Raw genomic sequence first — 12763 nt, 5'->3', positions numbered from 1 at the left:
CCCCACACTGCTCTTCTCCAGGACAGTGTTCTTTCGGACATTGCTGACATGCTGCCTCTGCCCTGGGGCTGGGGCCCAGCTCACCTGGGAGCTCCTTGAGGACAGAGGTCAGTTCATCACCCCGTGTCCCAGGCAGAGGGTAAGGCTCAGTGACAGTGTCTTACAATTCCTGTTCAAACGCAGCCAGGGCATTCTGGAGGCCCGGCCTTTCATAAGCACACTCTGGTGTGGCAGGAAGGGTAGGCTTTGGCTCTGGAGAGACCTGGGTCCCTCTCCCTCCCTAGCTGGGTGGTCCTGGGTTCCATCTTCCCAGCTTGGAATGTGGAGCTGTTCCTAAAGCTTCAGAGTCATCAGGAGGTTCAGTGAAAACACATCGCAGAAGCAGCAGGTGCTGGAGAAATGCTAATGTCCTCTCCCTCTGGGTTGGGAAGAGTGGGAGTGATAGCCTAACCCAGAGTCACGGCTTGATCCACTCAGCTGGCTATGTTGGCACTTTTCTGGCAGACCTAAGACTCCCACGGCACTCTGAACCAAACCTGCACTCCTTCCAGCACAGGCAGAACTCAGAGCTGACTTGACTTCTCCAGCAGCCCCCTCCCCTGCTCACGGCTTTGCCCTCTGTCATGTGGAATAGTTGTAGATGGGACTCTCTGCCAAGCCCCGGCCTGGTTTTCTCACTCTGGGCAGGCGGGGGCTGGGAGAAGGAATTACAGAGGAGCGGCCAGGCCCCAAAGCAAGAGCCAGTGATGTGGTTACCTCATCACGCGAGGCAGTGTCTATCTCCGCAGCCAGAGACTGGGCTTTAGTCTGGGCGGCAAAGAGGTTTTTTGCTTCGTAGAGGCTGAGGCTCAAGATCTGCCCATTCAAGTCATCATTCTGATCCCGCAGCTTATAATTCTCCTACAGAGAGAAGGACGAAGGTGACGTCAACCCCAAGAAGCATCCACAGCCCACTGGAACCCACTTCTCCACATCCACCATCCCCGACCCGCCGCCAGCGCCATTCCCACAGGTATGCATCACGGCCAGTTCAAGGGGCCATAGATGTCGCAGCCTTTGCCAGGCGCTGGGGGGTAAGAGGGGTGGGTCCTGGTCCAGGGGCCCGGCGTCCTGGCAGTGCACAGGGTTTGTGGAGGAGTTATAGCCCTGCTCAGAGCAGCCAAGGCTCCTGGCCATCCCTTCCTCCCTGGGCCCTGTGTAGGGACATCACCCACCCAGCAGCCCGGCCTCCAACACTGGCCCTTGCCGAAGGAAGTGATGCTCTGGGCTCTCTGGGCAGGCCGGCCAGCTCATTTCCTTGGCTCCCCGGCAGCCATGCTCTGAACCCTGCTTGGCTGGAGTTGTCCCAGGCAGACCCACCCAGATCCCATGCACCAGTCTCACGTGCCAGCTTTTGCCTAAAGAGCCCTAATGCTCACACCTGGGACCCTGGGCGCCCCACCCCTAGACTAGGAGAAGGGCTGGGGTTTTAGGACTTCCATGAGAGCACAGCCACCAGCCCCTTTGTCCCCAGTGGAACAAACTCAGAAGGATAATTTATGCTGCAGGCTCTTCCACCTGCAGGGTCAGGCAGAGCTGACACTTCAACCAGCACCACCTGGCCACTGCCTCCTCCTGATCCACTCCCCCACCCAAGGGTCTTTAGCTAAGGCAGCGCTCCTTGAACTGCAATCTTCCGGCTAGGCACAGTGGCTCATTCCTGTAATCCCAACACTTTCAAAGGCTAAGGGCGGGAGGATCCCTTGAGCCCAGGAGTTCAAGCCTGGGCAATATAGGGAGACCCCATCTCTACAAATACATAAATAAATAAATTAGCCACGTGTGGTGGCGCTCTCCTGTAGTCCTAACTGCTTGAGAGGCTGAGGCAGGAGAACTGCTTGAGCCCAGGAATTTGAGGCCGCAGTGAGCTGTGATCACACTACTGCCCTCCAGCCTGGGCAACACAGTGAGACCCTGCCTCAAAAAACAAAAACAACACTACGTGGGCATGGTGGTGGGTGCCTGTAGTCCTAGCTATGTGGGAGACTGAGGCAGGAATATCACCTGAGCCCAGGAATTCAAGGTTGCAGTGAGCGATGACTGTGCCAAAGCACTCCAGCCTGGTATCAGAGCAAGACCCTGTCTCTTTAAAAAAAAAAAAAAAAGGAATCTTGGCCTCCGGGTCTACTTGTGGGAGAACCCAATGCCAGCGGGCACTATACTGCAGCTGGGTATAGTCTCATCCTCCACCCTGAGCACCAAGGCAGACAGCAGTGTCTATTTCTTTATATGGATATAAGGGGGAGATCTGCGGATCGATTTTCCTGACTGTGAAATGGGAGAGCCAGCCCTGACAAACAGGTTGCTGAGAAGCAGACAGGCAGTGCTGCTACAGCTCTGGGCTCCCCTGTCACAGATCTTGCATAGGAAACCCAGGCGGTGGACCCAGCCACCCCACCCCACTGGACACAGAAACTGCTAGAACCACCTGCTTGAGCCGCTTGACCTCGTGCTCGAGCTCCACCTCGCGGGCCCTGGCATTGAACTCGCCTAGGCCAGAGGAGGCACTACGTCCCCTTCCTGGCCGCTCGCAGTCCAGCTTGTACATCTGCAGGTGCTCCAGCTCCTTCCGCAAGTCCTCGATGAGCTGCGAGGGAGAGAGGCAGGTTGGCAGGAGCAGGGACGCTGGAAGGAGCCCTGGTGCCTGCCGGCCTGGGACCCACCTCCTGTGTCGCCTCCCGCTCCTTCTGGAACTCGAGGCGGTTCTGCCGCAGCTTGTCCATCATGCGCTTGTACAGGTCCATCTCATCTTTGAGCCGCAGGCTGGTGTCCTCCAGACGGTCGGACATGCGCTGCCGCTCCTGGAGCAGGGAGACCCGGTCAGGGAAGGAGAGTTTCCAGAGAGGGGCTCACTATGTCCAGGGGTATCCCTGGGGTCTGGTCAGACATCTTCACGAGGCAGATGCACAGTGAAACCAGCTCCCTCAGACAGAGCTCTGAGTCTTGGCTTACAGAAACGGCCAGAGCCCTGATGATTCTAGAAACACAACTAAAAACCTCAGGCCTCTGAAGTCCTTCAACAATGCTAGATGCAACCTGAATTGAAGGTATTAGCCCAAATAGAAGCTAACCTCTTTCTAAAACTGTAATTCTTCTCCACTGTATAAAGTAATAAATACATTCGCTGTAGGAAACTTGGAAAATCAGAAATACAGAAACACAAGTTGTTATTAACTTTTTTTGCATTTCTTAGGGCATTTGTTTAGAATTTCAGAAGCAATAAACTAAAGGCCCCCAATGGCCAGCCCTGCCCCTCTGGGAGTTTGGCCCTAAGCCTGGATCTGCTACTCACCTCGTCCAGTTTCTCTGTTTGAGACTTGAGCCGAGTCACTGTTGTTCTAAGCTCTGTGTTTTCTTCCTCCAACTGCTGCACCCTGGGGAAAGGAGAAAGACAAATCTCAGAAACCTGGAATGGAGACTATCTGATAAGGGCCTGCCAGTCTGCAGTGATTCTCTGCTTCCTCCAAGAGGGAAGATACCAGAAACCAACTGAGAGAAAGAATATGATTATTATGTCAAAGACAATTTAGCCGTGAGCTTCCTATCAGCCAAAGCAAAATAGTAAGGATACTAAATTATTATCGTTCTTATTTTCCTTTCTTTCTTTTTTTTTTTTTTTGAGACAGAGTCCTCCTGTGTCACCCAGGCTGGAGTGAGGTGGCACAATCTCAGCTCACAGCAACCTCTGCCTTCCTGGCTCAAGCGATTCTCGTGCCTCAGCCTCCTGAATAGCTGGGATTACAAGCGTGCACCACCATGCCTAGCTAATTTTTGTATTTTTAGTAGAGATGGGTTTTGCCATGTTGGCCAGGCTGGTCTCAAACTCCTGGCCTCACGTGATCTGCCCACCTTGGCCTCCCAAAGTGTTGGGATTACAAGAGTGAGCCACCACACGTGGCCTTTATTTTTCCAATAAGTGGAAACATTCATTAGAGAGTAGGAACGCAGATTCTGTTTGTATGCATCCTTCAGATCCGCAAACAACATGGGGCTGTTTCTCTGCTAGATGGAGAAACAGTACTCTTGTGGCTTCTGCGACTGGGCCCTCCTGTTAGACTCTGTAACTGGAAGGCAGTGATCATATTGGCTTTTCATTCCCCGCCAACACCATCTCATCCAGGGCTCTTCTCTGAGCGCTCACTGCACCTGCCTCTGATGACGACAGGTATGGGCTCTGACAGTAATAATCCTCTGTGTTAGCATTCACACAGGAATTCCACAAAGGGAATCCTAAAGGGATTCCACAAGAAGACAGAGCCTGGGTGTTCAGGTCGGTTTTTTGTTTGTTTGTTTGTTTGTTTTGAGACGGAGTCTCAGTGGCGTGATCTCAGCTCACAGCAACCTCTGCCTCCCAGGTTCAAGCGATTCTCCTGCCTTAGCCTCCTGAGCAGCTGGGACTATAGGCACACACCACCATGCCTGGCTAATTTTTGTATTTTTAGTAGAGATAGGGTTTCACCATGTTGGCCAGTATGGTCTCGATCTCCTGACCTCATGATCCACCTGCCTCGGCCTCCCAAAGTGTTGGGATTACAGGCGTGAGCCACTGTGCCCAGTCTCAGGTCGCTTTTAAATGGTCCGAGAACAGGTGCAGGTGAGTTGGGCCGTCGGTGGCACCAGAACCGAGCAGGGTCACTTCTGGCACCGATTCCTGCAGACCATCTTGTTCTCAACCTACCACCTCCCCATCACATCCTCTTTCCTGGAAGGATGGCTTCTGGGCCTCCACTGCCCTCTGGGCTCCAGAGAGGAATTCAGCCCCACCACCCGCAAGTGGCCCCGAGCTGGTGGAAGTGGTAGGGAACCAAGCATAGGGCAGGACTCTGGGAACACCACTCGGATATTTTACATGAATGGCACCCCTGGAGCTGTGCGAGGGGCACATGTTAGGAGATAGTTCCCAAGGGCTGGCTTTCTGCGCTTTGTCCTGTGGCCCAGGTTCACACTGTCTTTTACCAACTCCCGTGTCCCAGCCACCTCTCTTGGGCCAGCTGCCAGAGGCGGGCTGAGCGAGAGCAGTCACCCTTAACCAAGCACCAGCCTCCAGAAACAGATGCAAAACAGCAGCTTCTAGAAGAGTCAAAATGTAAAATGAACCCCTGGTGGGTAACTTAGCAAAGCAGGTCTCAGATACCGGGGAGTTGGGAAGTCTCCTCACCAAACTGCACAGGGGCAGGGACACAGGGGCAGGGAGGTACCTGCCTGAGAGCCCAACTCCCAGTCATTTGCTCAGCAGCCCACCAGCCACCACGTGGGGCTTGGCAACTCTGGGAAGCCTCAGCATGGAGACTGGGGCCTCAGGGGGCCTGAGGAGTGCCGGGGCAGTTGTCCTCTCTGCCAGAAGCCCAGGCGGCCTCCTCGGCCTCGGATAAGGGCCGCAAAGGGGCTTCATCACAGAGGCATCATCGTAGCCCTCACCTATGGGAAGGGTCTGCACTTACGTCAGCTCACCCACCCACACAGCCGCTCTGTGGGGCACACAGGGAGGTGACCCAATACGTCCAAGGCCACGGAGCTAACGGGAGACCAACCCAGATCCCTGGCCCCAGGCTGCTCCTCGTCCTGCCTGCCTCACATTCCAATGGTGAAGCCACAGGTACACGCAAGGAACAGGAGCCGGGTTTTCCATTTACCTTGGCCCTGGGGCTCTGGCTCAGTCCCTCAGGGGTCAGGGGAGAATCTGACAGCAGGGGGCGCTCTAGGCCTGGACATTAGACCCAGCCCAGGCCCTTTTCTCATTGACATATGTGTAGTTCGCACCACCAAATGTGAGCCACGCTCCTGGGAACATTCTTTAGCGAACTTTCTGAAGAGCATATGCCTCTGTGTTTCTCGTGGTATGAAAGTGGAACTGTTACTACTGGGAAGGCTCAAGAAGCTGCCCCTCAGCCTCAGCTTCCCATCTATAAAATGGGGTAGCGCCTATCCCACAGGGCTGCCCCAGGGCAGGGGATCCCTCTGAGGGAGGGGCTCGGTGGAGGGGCCCACCTGGCATTGAGCAGCTCCACCTCGGTGGCCTTCTCCCTCTCCAGCTTGCTGTAGGCCTCGCGGTGGCGCCGCGCCTCCTCCTCCAGCGCCTGCTCGGCTGTGGTCTCCTGATCCTTCACCATCTCCTCCAGCTCATGCACCCTGAGGACAGCGCAAGGGGCAAGCTCTTGGGGCCTGCACTATTTCACCCCAACCCAGGCTGTGGCACCGGGAACCCTGGGCCCTAAGACCCTGAGTCACTGGCATGCCCACCGAGGGTGTGTGGGCCAGTAGCTTTCGGAGAGATGAACAGGGACACCACATATCTAGAGGGGGTGCTGGTCACGCATGCCATGAAGGAACAGGCCTGGCAGTCAGAAGGTGGGGTGCTCAGGGCAGCACAGGGAGGGACCACCCCCCCGCCAGTCCCTGCAGCCACACCTGGCTGGAAGCACTCAGGCCTCACCTCTACTTTTTGTACTAATCCGTCCCGGCCACCCCTCTGATTAATAATTCAGCTTATTGGGCATCTTGACTCCCAAAATAGGCACATCCCGGCCAGTGGCCTGAAGTCTGCCCCAGACCTGGGACAGGGCCAGGGGCACGTAGACGTGAGCACCCCAGTGACAGCCTGGTTGGTATTTTGGTCTGGGGTACGTCTCACTGGCAACAGCCCCTCCACCAGGCTGACCATCTGGGGTGTACAGAAGGGCCCAAGATGGGCCCTGTGACAAGTTAGAGGACCGGACCCCTGGCCAGGGTATGTCCCCCAAGGGTCATGCCATCGGTGAGGACAACTAAACCCTGCATTCACCACTGCAGACAGCATCAGGAACGGCAGGCTCGGGGGACCTCCAGCAGCAGCAGTGCTGGACCCTTCCCACCGCCCAGCTCACACTGGCCTGTCCCCTGCAGAGCTTGTCCCTAGGAAGGGACATCAGGCTCCTGTCACTGTATGAGAGACAGTGGATCCCCACTCCCATCTTGGACCAGCCCTGTGGCTGCAGACCTCAGGGGTGGAATCCATCTGGCCTAGAGCCAAGGTCGAGCTCCAACCTGTCTCCCTGTCCCTAAGGTCCTGTCCTGGGCAGCACATGTGGGCAGGGCCACGTGACAAGAGGCTGATGCATCACAGACCCTCAGAGCTGCAAAGGCATGAGGCTGCCTCCTCCCGGAGGTCTCAGCAAGAAGGACCCCCCTTTGTTCCCCAGAGTCACAGCCAAGCCCCCAGCGCCCTGCCTCCCTGACCTGTGCACCAGCTGCGTGTTCTCTTGCTTCAGCTTGCTCTTCAGGTCCCCATTGGTCAGGCTGTCATTCTCCAGCTCTGTCACCTTCTTTTCCAGGAAGCTTACCTGCAGCAGGGGGCAGGGGTTGGGTGGAGAAGACCCTCGAGGCCACAGAACCGAGAACCTCGATGCCGTGAGGTTCACGAGCAGGACCTCCAAACCACCACGTATCCGAGAACAGTCATGTGTGGGGTGAGGGGCGGGGAACACACCACGGCCACCTATCCCCAATTCCTGGGCAGGCACAGGGTCTCCCAAGTCCCCAGACAGTAGCCCGAGCACACCCCACCACCCCTGGGAGCAGGCACGCATTCAGTCCCTTCTCCAGCCACCCGGGGCCCACCTTCTCTGTGATGTCATTGTCACAGGAGTCAATGCTGTCCCGGAACAGGTCTTCGGTGCTGCCGTTGCTGCTGCTGAAGTTGCTGCTGTGCATGAGCTGCCTGCAGGGGTGGGGAGAGGGCGTCTGGCTGCAGGGGCCTTCCAGAGACAGGGGCCGACTCAGGCTACTGGCTAGGCGAGCATCCAGTACCCCAGGGGATCTGCCCCTTTAAGGAGGCCGCCCTCACTCAGCCTGAGACGGAGAGTGTTGCCAATCCCAGCAGATCATCCAGCCCAGAGGATGGCAAATGGGCTGTACAGACCCCCGGGGTTCCCTGGCAGACACAGCCAAAGAGGCACAGCTTCTCCTGCGGCCTCAGAGCCCTCTTCACGCCAGCAGGCTGACCTGCAGCTACCCAGTGACCTGAGCTGGCACGTGAGCCTGCTCCTCTTCCAGTGGGGAAGCCCCCGAGGAGGTAGCCCAGCTCCATGGCCCTGGCAGAGGGTCTCGGCCTCCTGAGGCTTGAGCCTCTCCACCAAGCTGGCTCCTGCTACATCTCTGGGAACTCTGGGGGATGGCAAAGGCAGAGAATTCACCAGGCCTTGCAGAGCAGTGAGCTGGGGTGGGACTGGGCCTGGTGAGCTAACCCATGCCTGAGGCAAAATCCAGCTGCCACCCCCAGTGACATCCCCTTCCAGCTCCCTGACAGGCAGCAGCCAGGGTCTCTGCCAAGAGGCCAACCCACCTAGCTCCTGAGCCCTTGCTGCCAGCTCCCAAAGCCCCGAGTGTGGACCTGGGGCCACACTGAGCTGCTGCAGGACTTAATCAGAGCAAAGTGACCAGCCCTGATGGCACACACTCATGTCCAGATCCCCGCCTGCAGGAAACCCGGGGTCTCTTTATTGAGTATGGCTGCCAGCTCCAAGAGGGGGGAAGGACACTGAACGCTGTGGGGTGCTCTGTCTCTCTCAGGGCATCCCTGGTGTGCTTGCCTGAAGTCAAGGTGACCTAGGATTTGAAGAAGGGACAAGGGGTGGGGAGAGGGCAGGGAGGAGCTGGCCCGTTTTTCAGAAGTGGACGCTGCCCTGGCTGCACTGCCCTGGGATGGCCTCATTCCCCTCTGCTCTCTCAGCTACATGCGGGCACCAGCTGAGTCTGGGCTGCTGGCAGGGAGCCCCGGCCAGTGGGCAGCATGGGGACAGCACTCAATTTGCCCTCCCCTGAGGCGGGCCTTACCGTCCAAAGGCTGTACTGGAGATCTTTCGGTTGGGGCTAGAGAGAGAGGAAACAGTCATTGAACAGAGAGGCTTCAGTCCACTCCCTTACTCTGTCCCAGCTGTAAGACACAAAAGGGCAGGACAAGGCCCTTCCCTCCCACTCAAAGGAATTCACTAGTCAGCTTGGTCCTGAGAAGAAACAGCCTGATTTCCTGTGGCAGCAAAAGCCCTTGGATCAACCCTCCTCTGAGAACTCTCACCTGCCCAGAGAGCAGGGGTCGCCATGCCTGTAGCTTCTCCCTCCAGGCCCTGCTCTGGCCCCCTGGCCTCCCGCTCCCGGGCTGGGCCTGGGCCTCACCTGTTGGCCTTCAGGTTTTTCAGTCGGGCTTCCAAGTCATTGAGCAGGTTGATTTTCTTGCAGCATTGAGAGCAGTAAACATCTAGCAATTCACTGTTGTACACGTGCCGCATTTTCCTAGGCGTCTGCCCCGCGCTGGTTCACGAGGGAAAGGAATCACCACCTTAATTGCTGTCCAGTCTGGTGCCCTATGCCACCCTGCTGAGCTGACTTTACTTGAGTCCCCAGTACCTTTGAACCTTGTTAGGGAGAAGGGCAGGGAGTGGAAGTATAGCAACAGATCATCCCTTCTCCAACACGCTCAAAGAGAAGCCAGTGATGCATACCCATTTAACAGCTAAGGCAAACTGTAAGCTCATTTCAGAGAAAGTGGTGACTCAGGTGGGTGAGAAGGGATCACAGAGGGTCACTTGGAAGGACCCTTCAACACTGAGGCTCTAGGACACAAAACGACACAGAGCCCCATGGCCCCCAGTGTGCAGCCTCCTAGGTCAGTTAATTCAGGAGGAACTTCTGACCCCTAATCAGGGTGCAAAGGTAGCAACCCCAAGCCCCAGGCGCAGAACTCATGTAGCTTAGGACAAAGGAAAAGGGGCCAGCTCAGGACTCAACCCCCGCCCCGACCCCCTAGGATGTGCTCAGATTGGTTCTGCAACTTTTGACCCCAAATGACATCCCCGACCAAGGGGCCACCTGGAAGACACTGAAGACCCCAGGTCCGAGTAGACGTTGGTCCTGGTCTCATCATCGGGGCAAGGGCTGCTGGGGGCGCAGTCCACGTCGTCACCCTCCCCGTAGTCTTCAAACTGCTCCTCATTGCTGATAAGTGAGGTGGTGGAGTGTGTAGAAAGGTCTGAGGTCGTCATGGATGGAGTGTGGACCAGGGACCTGAGGATCCGAAAGCACCCAAGTCAGAGGAGGACTCATGGGTCCCCAGCCACAGCCTGCGGTAGGGAAACCGAGTAGGCATTTCCCTTTAATTGGCACTATTTTTTTTTTTTTTTTTTTTTTTTTGGAGATGGAGTCTTGCTCTGTCACCCAAGCTGGAGTGGAGTGGCGCGATCTCGACTCACTGCAAGCTCCGCCACCCAGGTTCATGCCATTCTCCTGCCTCAGCCTCCTAAGTAGCTGGACGACAGGCGCCTGCCACCATGCCCGGCTAACTTTTTGTATTTTTAGTAGAGACGGGGTTTCACTGTATTAGCCAGGATGGTCTCGATCTCCTGACCTCGTGATCCACCTGCCTTGGCCTCCCAAGTGCTGGGATTACAGGCGTGAGCCACCGCGCCCAGCCTACCGATTAAGTTTGTACTTCTTGACCTGGTAAGTACATTTCAGGGACCCTATCTAAAGGGAAACATCTCACCACAGAAACCATCTCTGCAGTTCAAACCAGTTCTACCCATGCTACCCCAGAGGAGCAAAACACTGCTTACAACCTAACTGTCTAGCTACAGCTAGACCAAATTATAATTATTAAATTATAATGGGAGTAAATTATTAAATTGCAGAACATCAAACAGTTGTTGAAAGGTTAAAACACTTGGAGTAGTGGCCGGGCGCGGTGGCTCATGCCTGAAATCCCAGCACTTTGGGAGGCCGAAGCGGGTGGATCACAAGGTCAGGAGATCAAGACCATCCTGGCTAACATGGTGAAACCCCACCTCTACTAAAAATACAAAAAAATTAGCCGGGCGTCGTGGCGGGCACCTGTAGTCACAGCTACTCAGGAGGCTGAGGCAGGAGAATGGCGTGAACCCGGGAGGCAGAGCTTGCAGTGAGCCGAGATCGCGCCACTGCACTCCAGCCTGGGAGACAGAGTGAGACTTCATCTCAAAAAAAAAAAAAAGAAAAAAAAAATTCAGAGTAGCTGCTCTCCCTATGTAGCAGCCATTCTTTTATTCCTTTATTTCCTTAATAAACTTGCTTTCACTTTATGGAGAAAAAAAAAAAAAAACCAAACATTGAGAGTAATATAGAAAATGAATATAATGGATCTAAAATTTTAGATACTGTAAGACTGAGTATGATTGTCCCTTGGTATCCAAAAGAGATTTGTTCCAGGACCCCCTGTGGACACCAAAATCTGAGGATGCTCAAGTCCCAGATATGAAATGGCATAGTATTCACATACAACCTATGCATATCCTCCTGTGTACTCAAAATCATCTCTAGATTACTTATAATACCTAATACAATGTAAATGCTATGGAAATAGTTGTTACACTGTGTTGTTTTTTGTAAGTTTGTCTTCTTTTTTTTTTTTTTTTTTTTTTGAGACAGAATCTCGCTTTGTCGCCTGGCTGGAGTGCAGTGGTGCAACCTCTGCCTTCCAGGTTCTAGTCACTCACCTGCCTCAGCCTCCTGAGTAGCTGGGAGTAGCCTCCTCCTGCCACCACACACAGCTCATTTTGTACTTTTAGTAGAGATGGGGTTTTTGCCATGTTGGCCAGGCTGGTCTCAAATTCCTGGCCTCCGGTGATCTGCCCGCCTCAGCCTCCCAAAGTGCTGGGATTACAAGGCTGCTCCCAGAAAGCAGCACGGCCCCTCTCTCCATCCACAGCCCCAAAGGACCCCACCAAGAACATGGGGACTCTGAGAACCACTTGAGTTTGAGAAATCCTGCATTGAGATGTATTAGGTTGAACCTCATGAAATTACCTTTTTTTTTTTTTTTGAAGATGGAAATGATTAAAAGTTGTCAATTTCATGTGGTTCAACCAACACGGGAACCCCTCTCTTCCCTCTCCAAGTCCCTGCAGCAGCTGTAACCATCACCTTCTGGTAAGGGGTTGCCACTTGCAATCCCCTCGGCTTCCTCAGGCACAATGGTGGCAGCTTCCTACCACCCCACAGCGCTGTATCCCTCAAGAGACCTGGTGAGGGCTGAGATGGAAGGGACTCCTTCCTGCCAAAACCAAAGTTAAAGATGAAACTGCTTCACTGGGAAGTCACTTAAGTCTTAATGTTGTTTTTAAATAACATTTCTGATTATGGGAATACATGCTCAATATAGAAAATATAGCAGAATAGATGGGAGGTAATTAAAATGATCAATTGGCCGGGCGCGGTGGCTCGCACCTGTAATCCCAGCACTTTGGGAGGCTGAGGCAGGTGGATCACAAGGTCAGGAAATCGAGACCATCCTGGCCAACATGGTGAAACCCCATCTCTACTAAAAATACAAAAAATTAGCCAGGCATGGTGGTGGGCGCCTGTACTCCCAGCTACTGGAGAGGCTGAGGCAGGATAATCGCTTGAACCTGGGAGGCGGAGCTTGCAGTGAGCTGAGATCATAGCACTGCACTCCAGCCTGGGTGACAGAGTAAGAGTCTGTTTCAAAAAAAAAAAAAAAATCATCCCACCATACATAAATAACTGCTTAATTTTCCAGATTAATTTTTTCTAGGCATTTCCTAACACATACGTCTATGTTTTGTTTTTTTGTTTTAAGAGATGGGGTCTTGCTAAGTTGCCCAGGCTGGAGTGCAGTGACTACTCACTGGTGTGATCCCACTACTGATCAGCACTCAAGTTTTGACCTGCTCTATTTCTGACCTGGGCCAGTTCATCC

At 54.5% G+C, this 12763-nt stretch overlaps 1 protein-coding gene across 3 annotated transcripts in view; it reads right to left on the bottom strand.

Moving 5' to 3' along the window:
* The window catches only part of RAB11FIP4 (RAB11 family interacting protein 4), a 146928-nt gene that overhangs the window by 6999 nt on the left and 127166 nt on the right, over window positions 1-12763 (bottom strand). For all 3 annotated transcript variants that reach the window (XM_003912567.4, XM_003912566.5, XM_021928907.2), the window contains 10 exons: window positions 9883-10077; window positions 9190-9324; window positions 8851-8886; window positions 7636-7735; window positions 7255-7358; window positions 6028-6168; window positions 3332-3413; window positions 2703-2840; window positions 2468-2626; window positions 757-900 (listed from right to left, as the gene is read on the bottom strand). In XM_003912567.4, the coding sequence (XP_003912616.1) occupies window positions 757-900; window positions 2468-2626; window positions 2703-2840; window positions 3332-3413; window positions 6028-6168; window positions 7255-7358; window positions 7636-7735; window positions 8851-8886; window positions 9190-9324; window positions 9883-10077 (1234 nt within the window). The remainder of the gene's footprint in view (window positions 1-756; window positions 901-2467; window positions 2627-2702; window positions 2841-3331; window positions 3414-6027; window positions 6169-7254; window positions 7359-7635; window positions 7736-8850; window positions 8887-9189; window positions 9325-9882; window positions 10078-12763) is intronic.

Source organism: Papio anubis, chromosome 17 (assembly GCF_008728515.1).
Source record: "Papio anubis isolate 15944 chromosome 17, Panubis1.0, whole genome shotgun sequence".
NCBI lineage: Eukaryota > Metazoa > Chordata > Mammalia > Primates > Cercopithecidae > Papio > Papio anubis.
The sequence above is the reverse complement of the archived record's forward strand: the minus strand, read 5'-3'. Positions and strand labels throughout refer to the sequence as shown.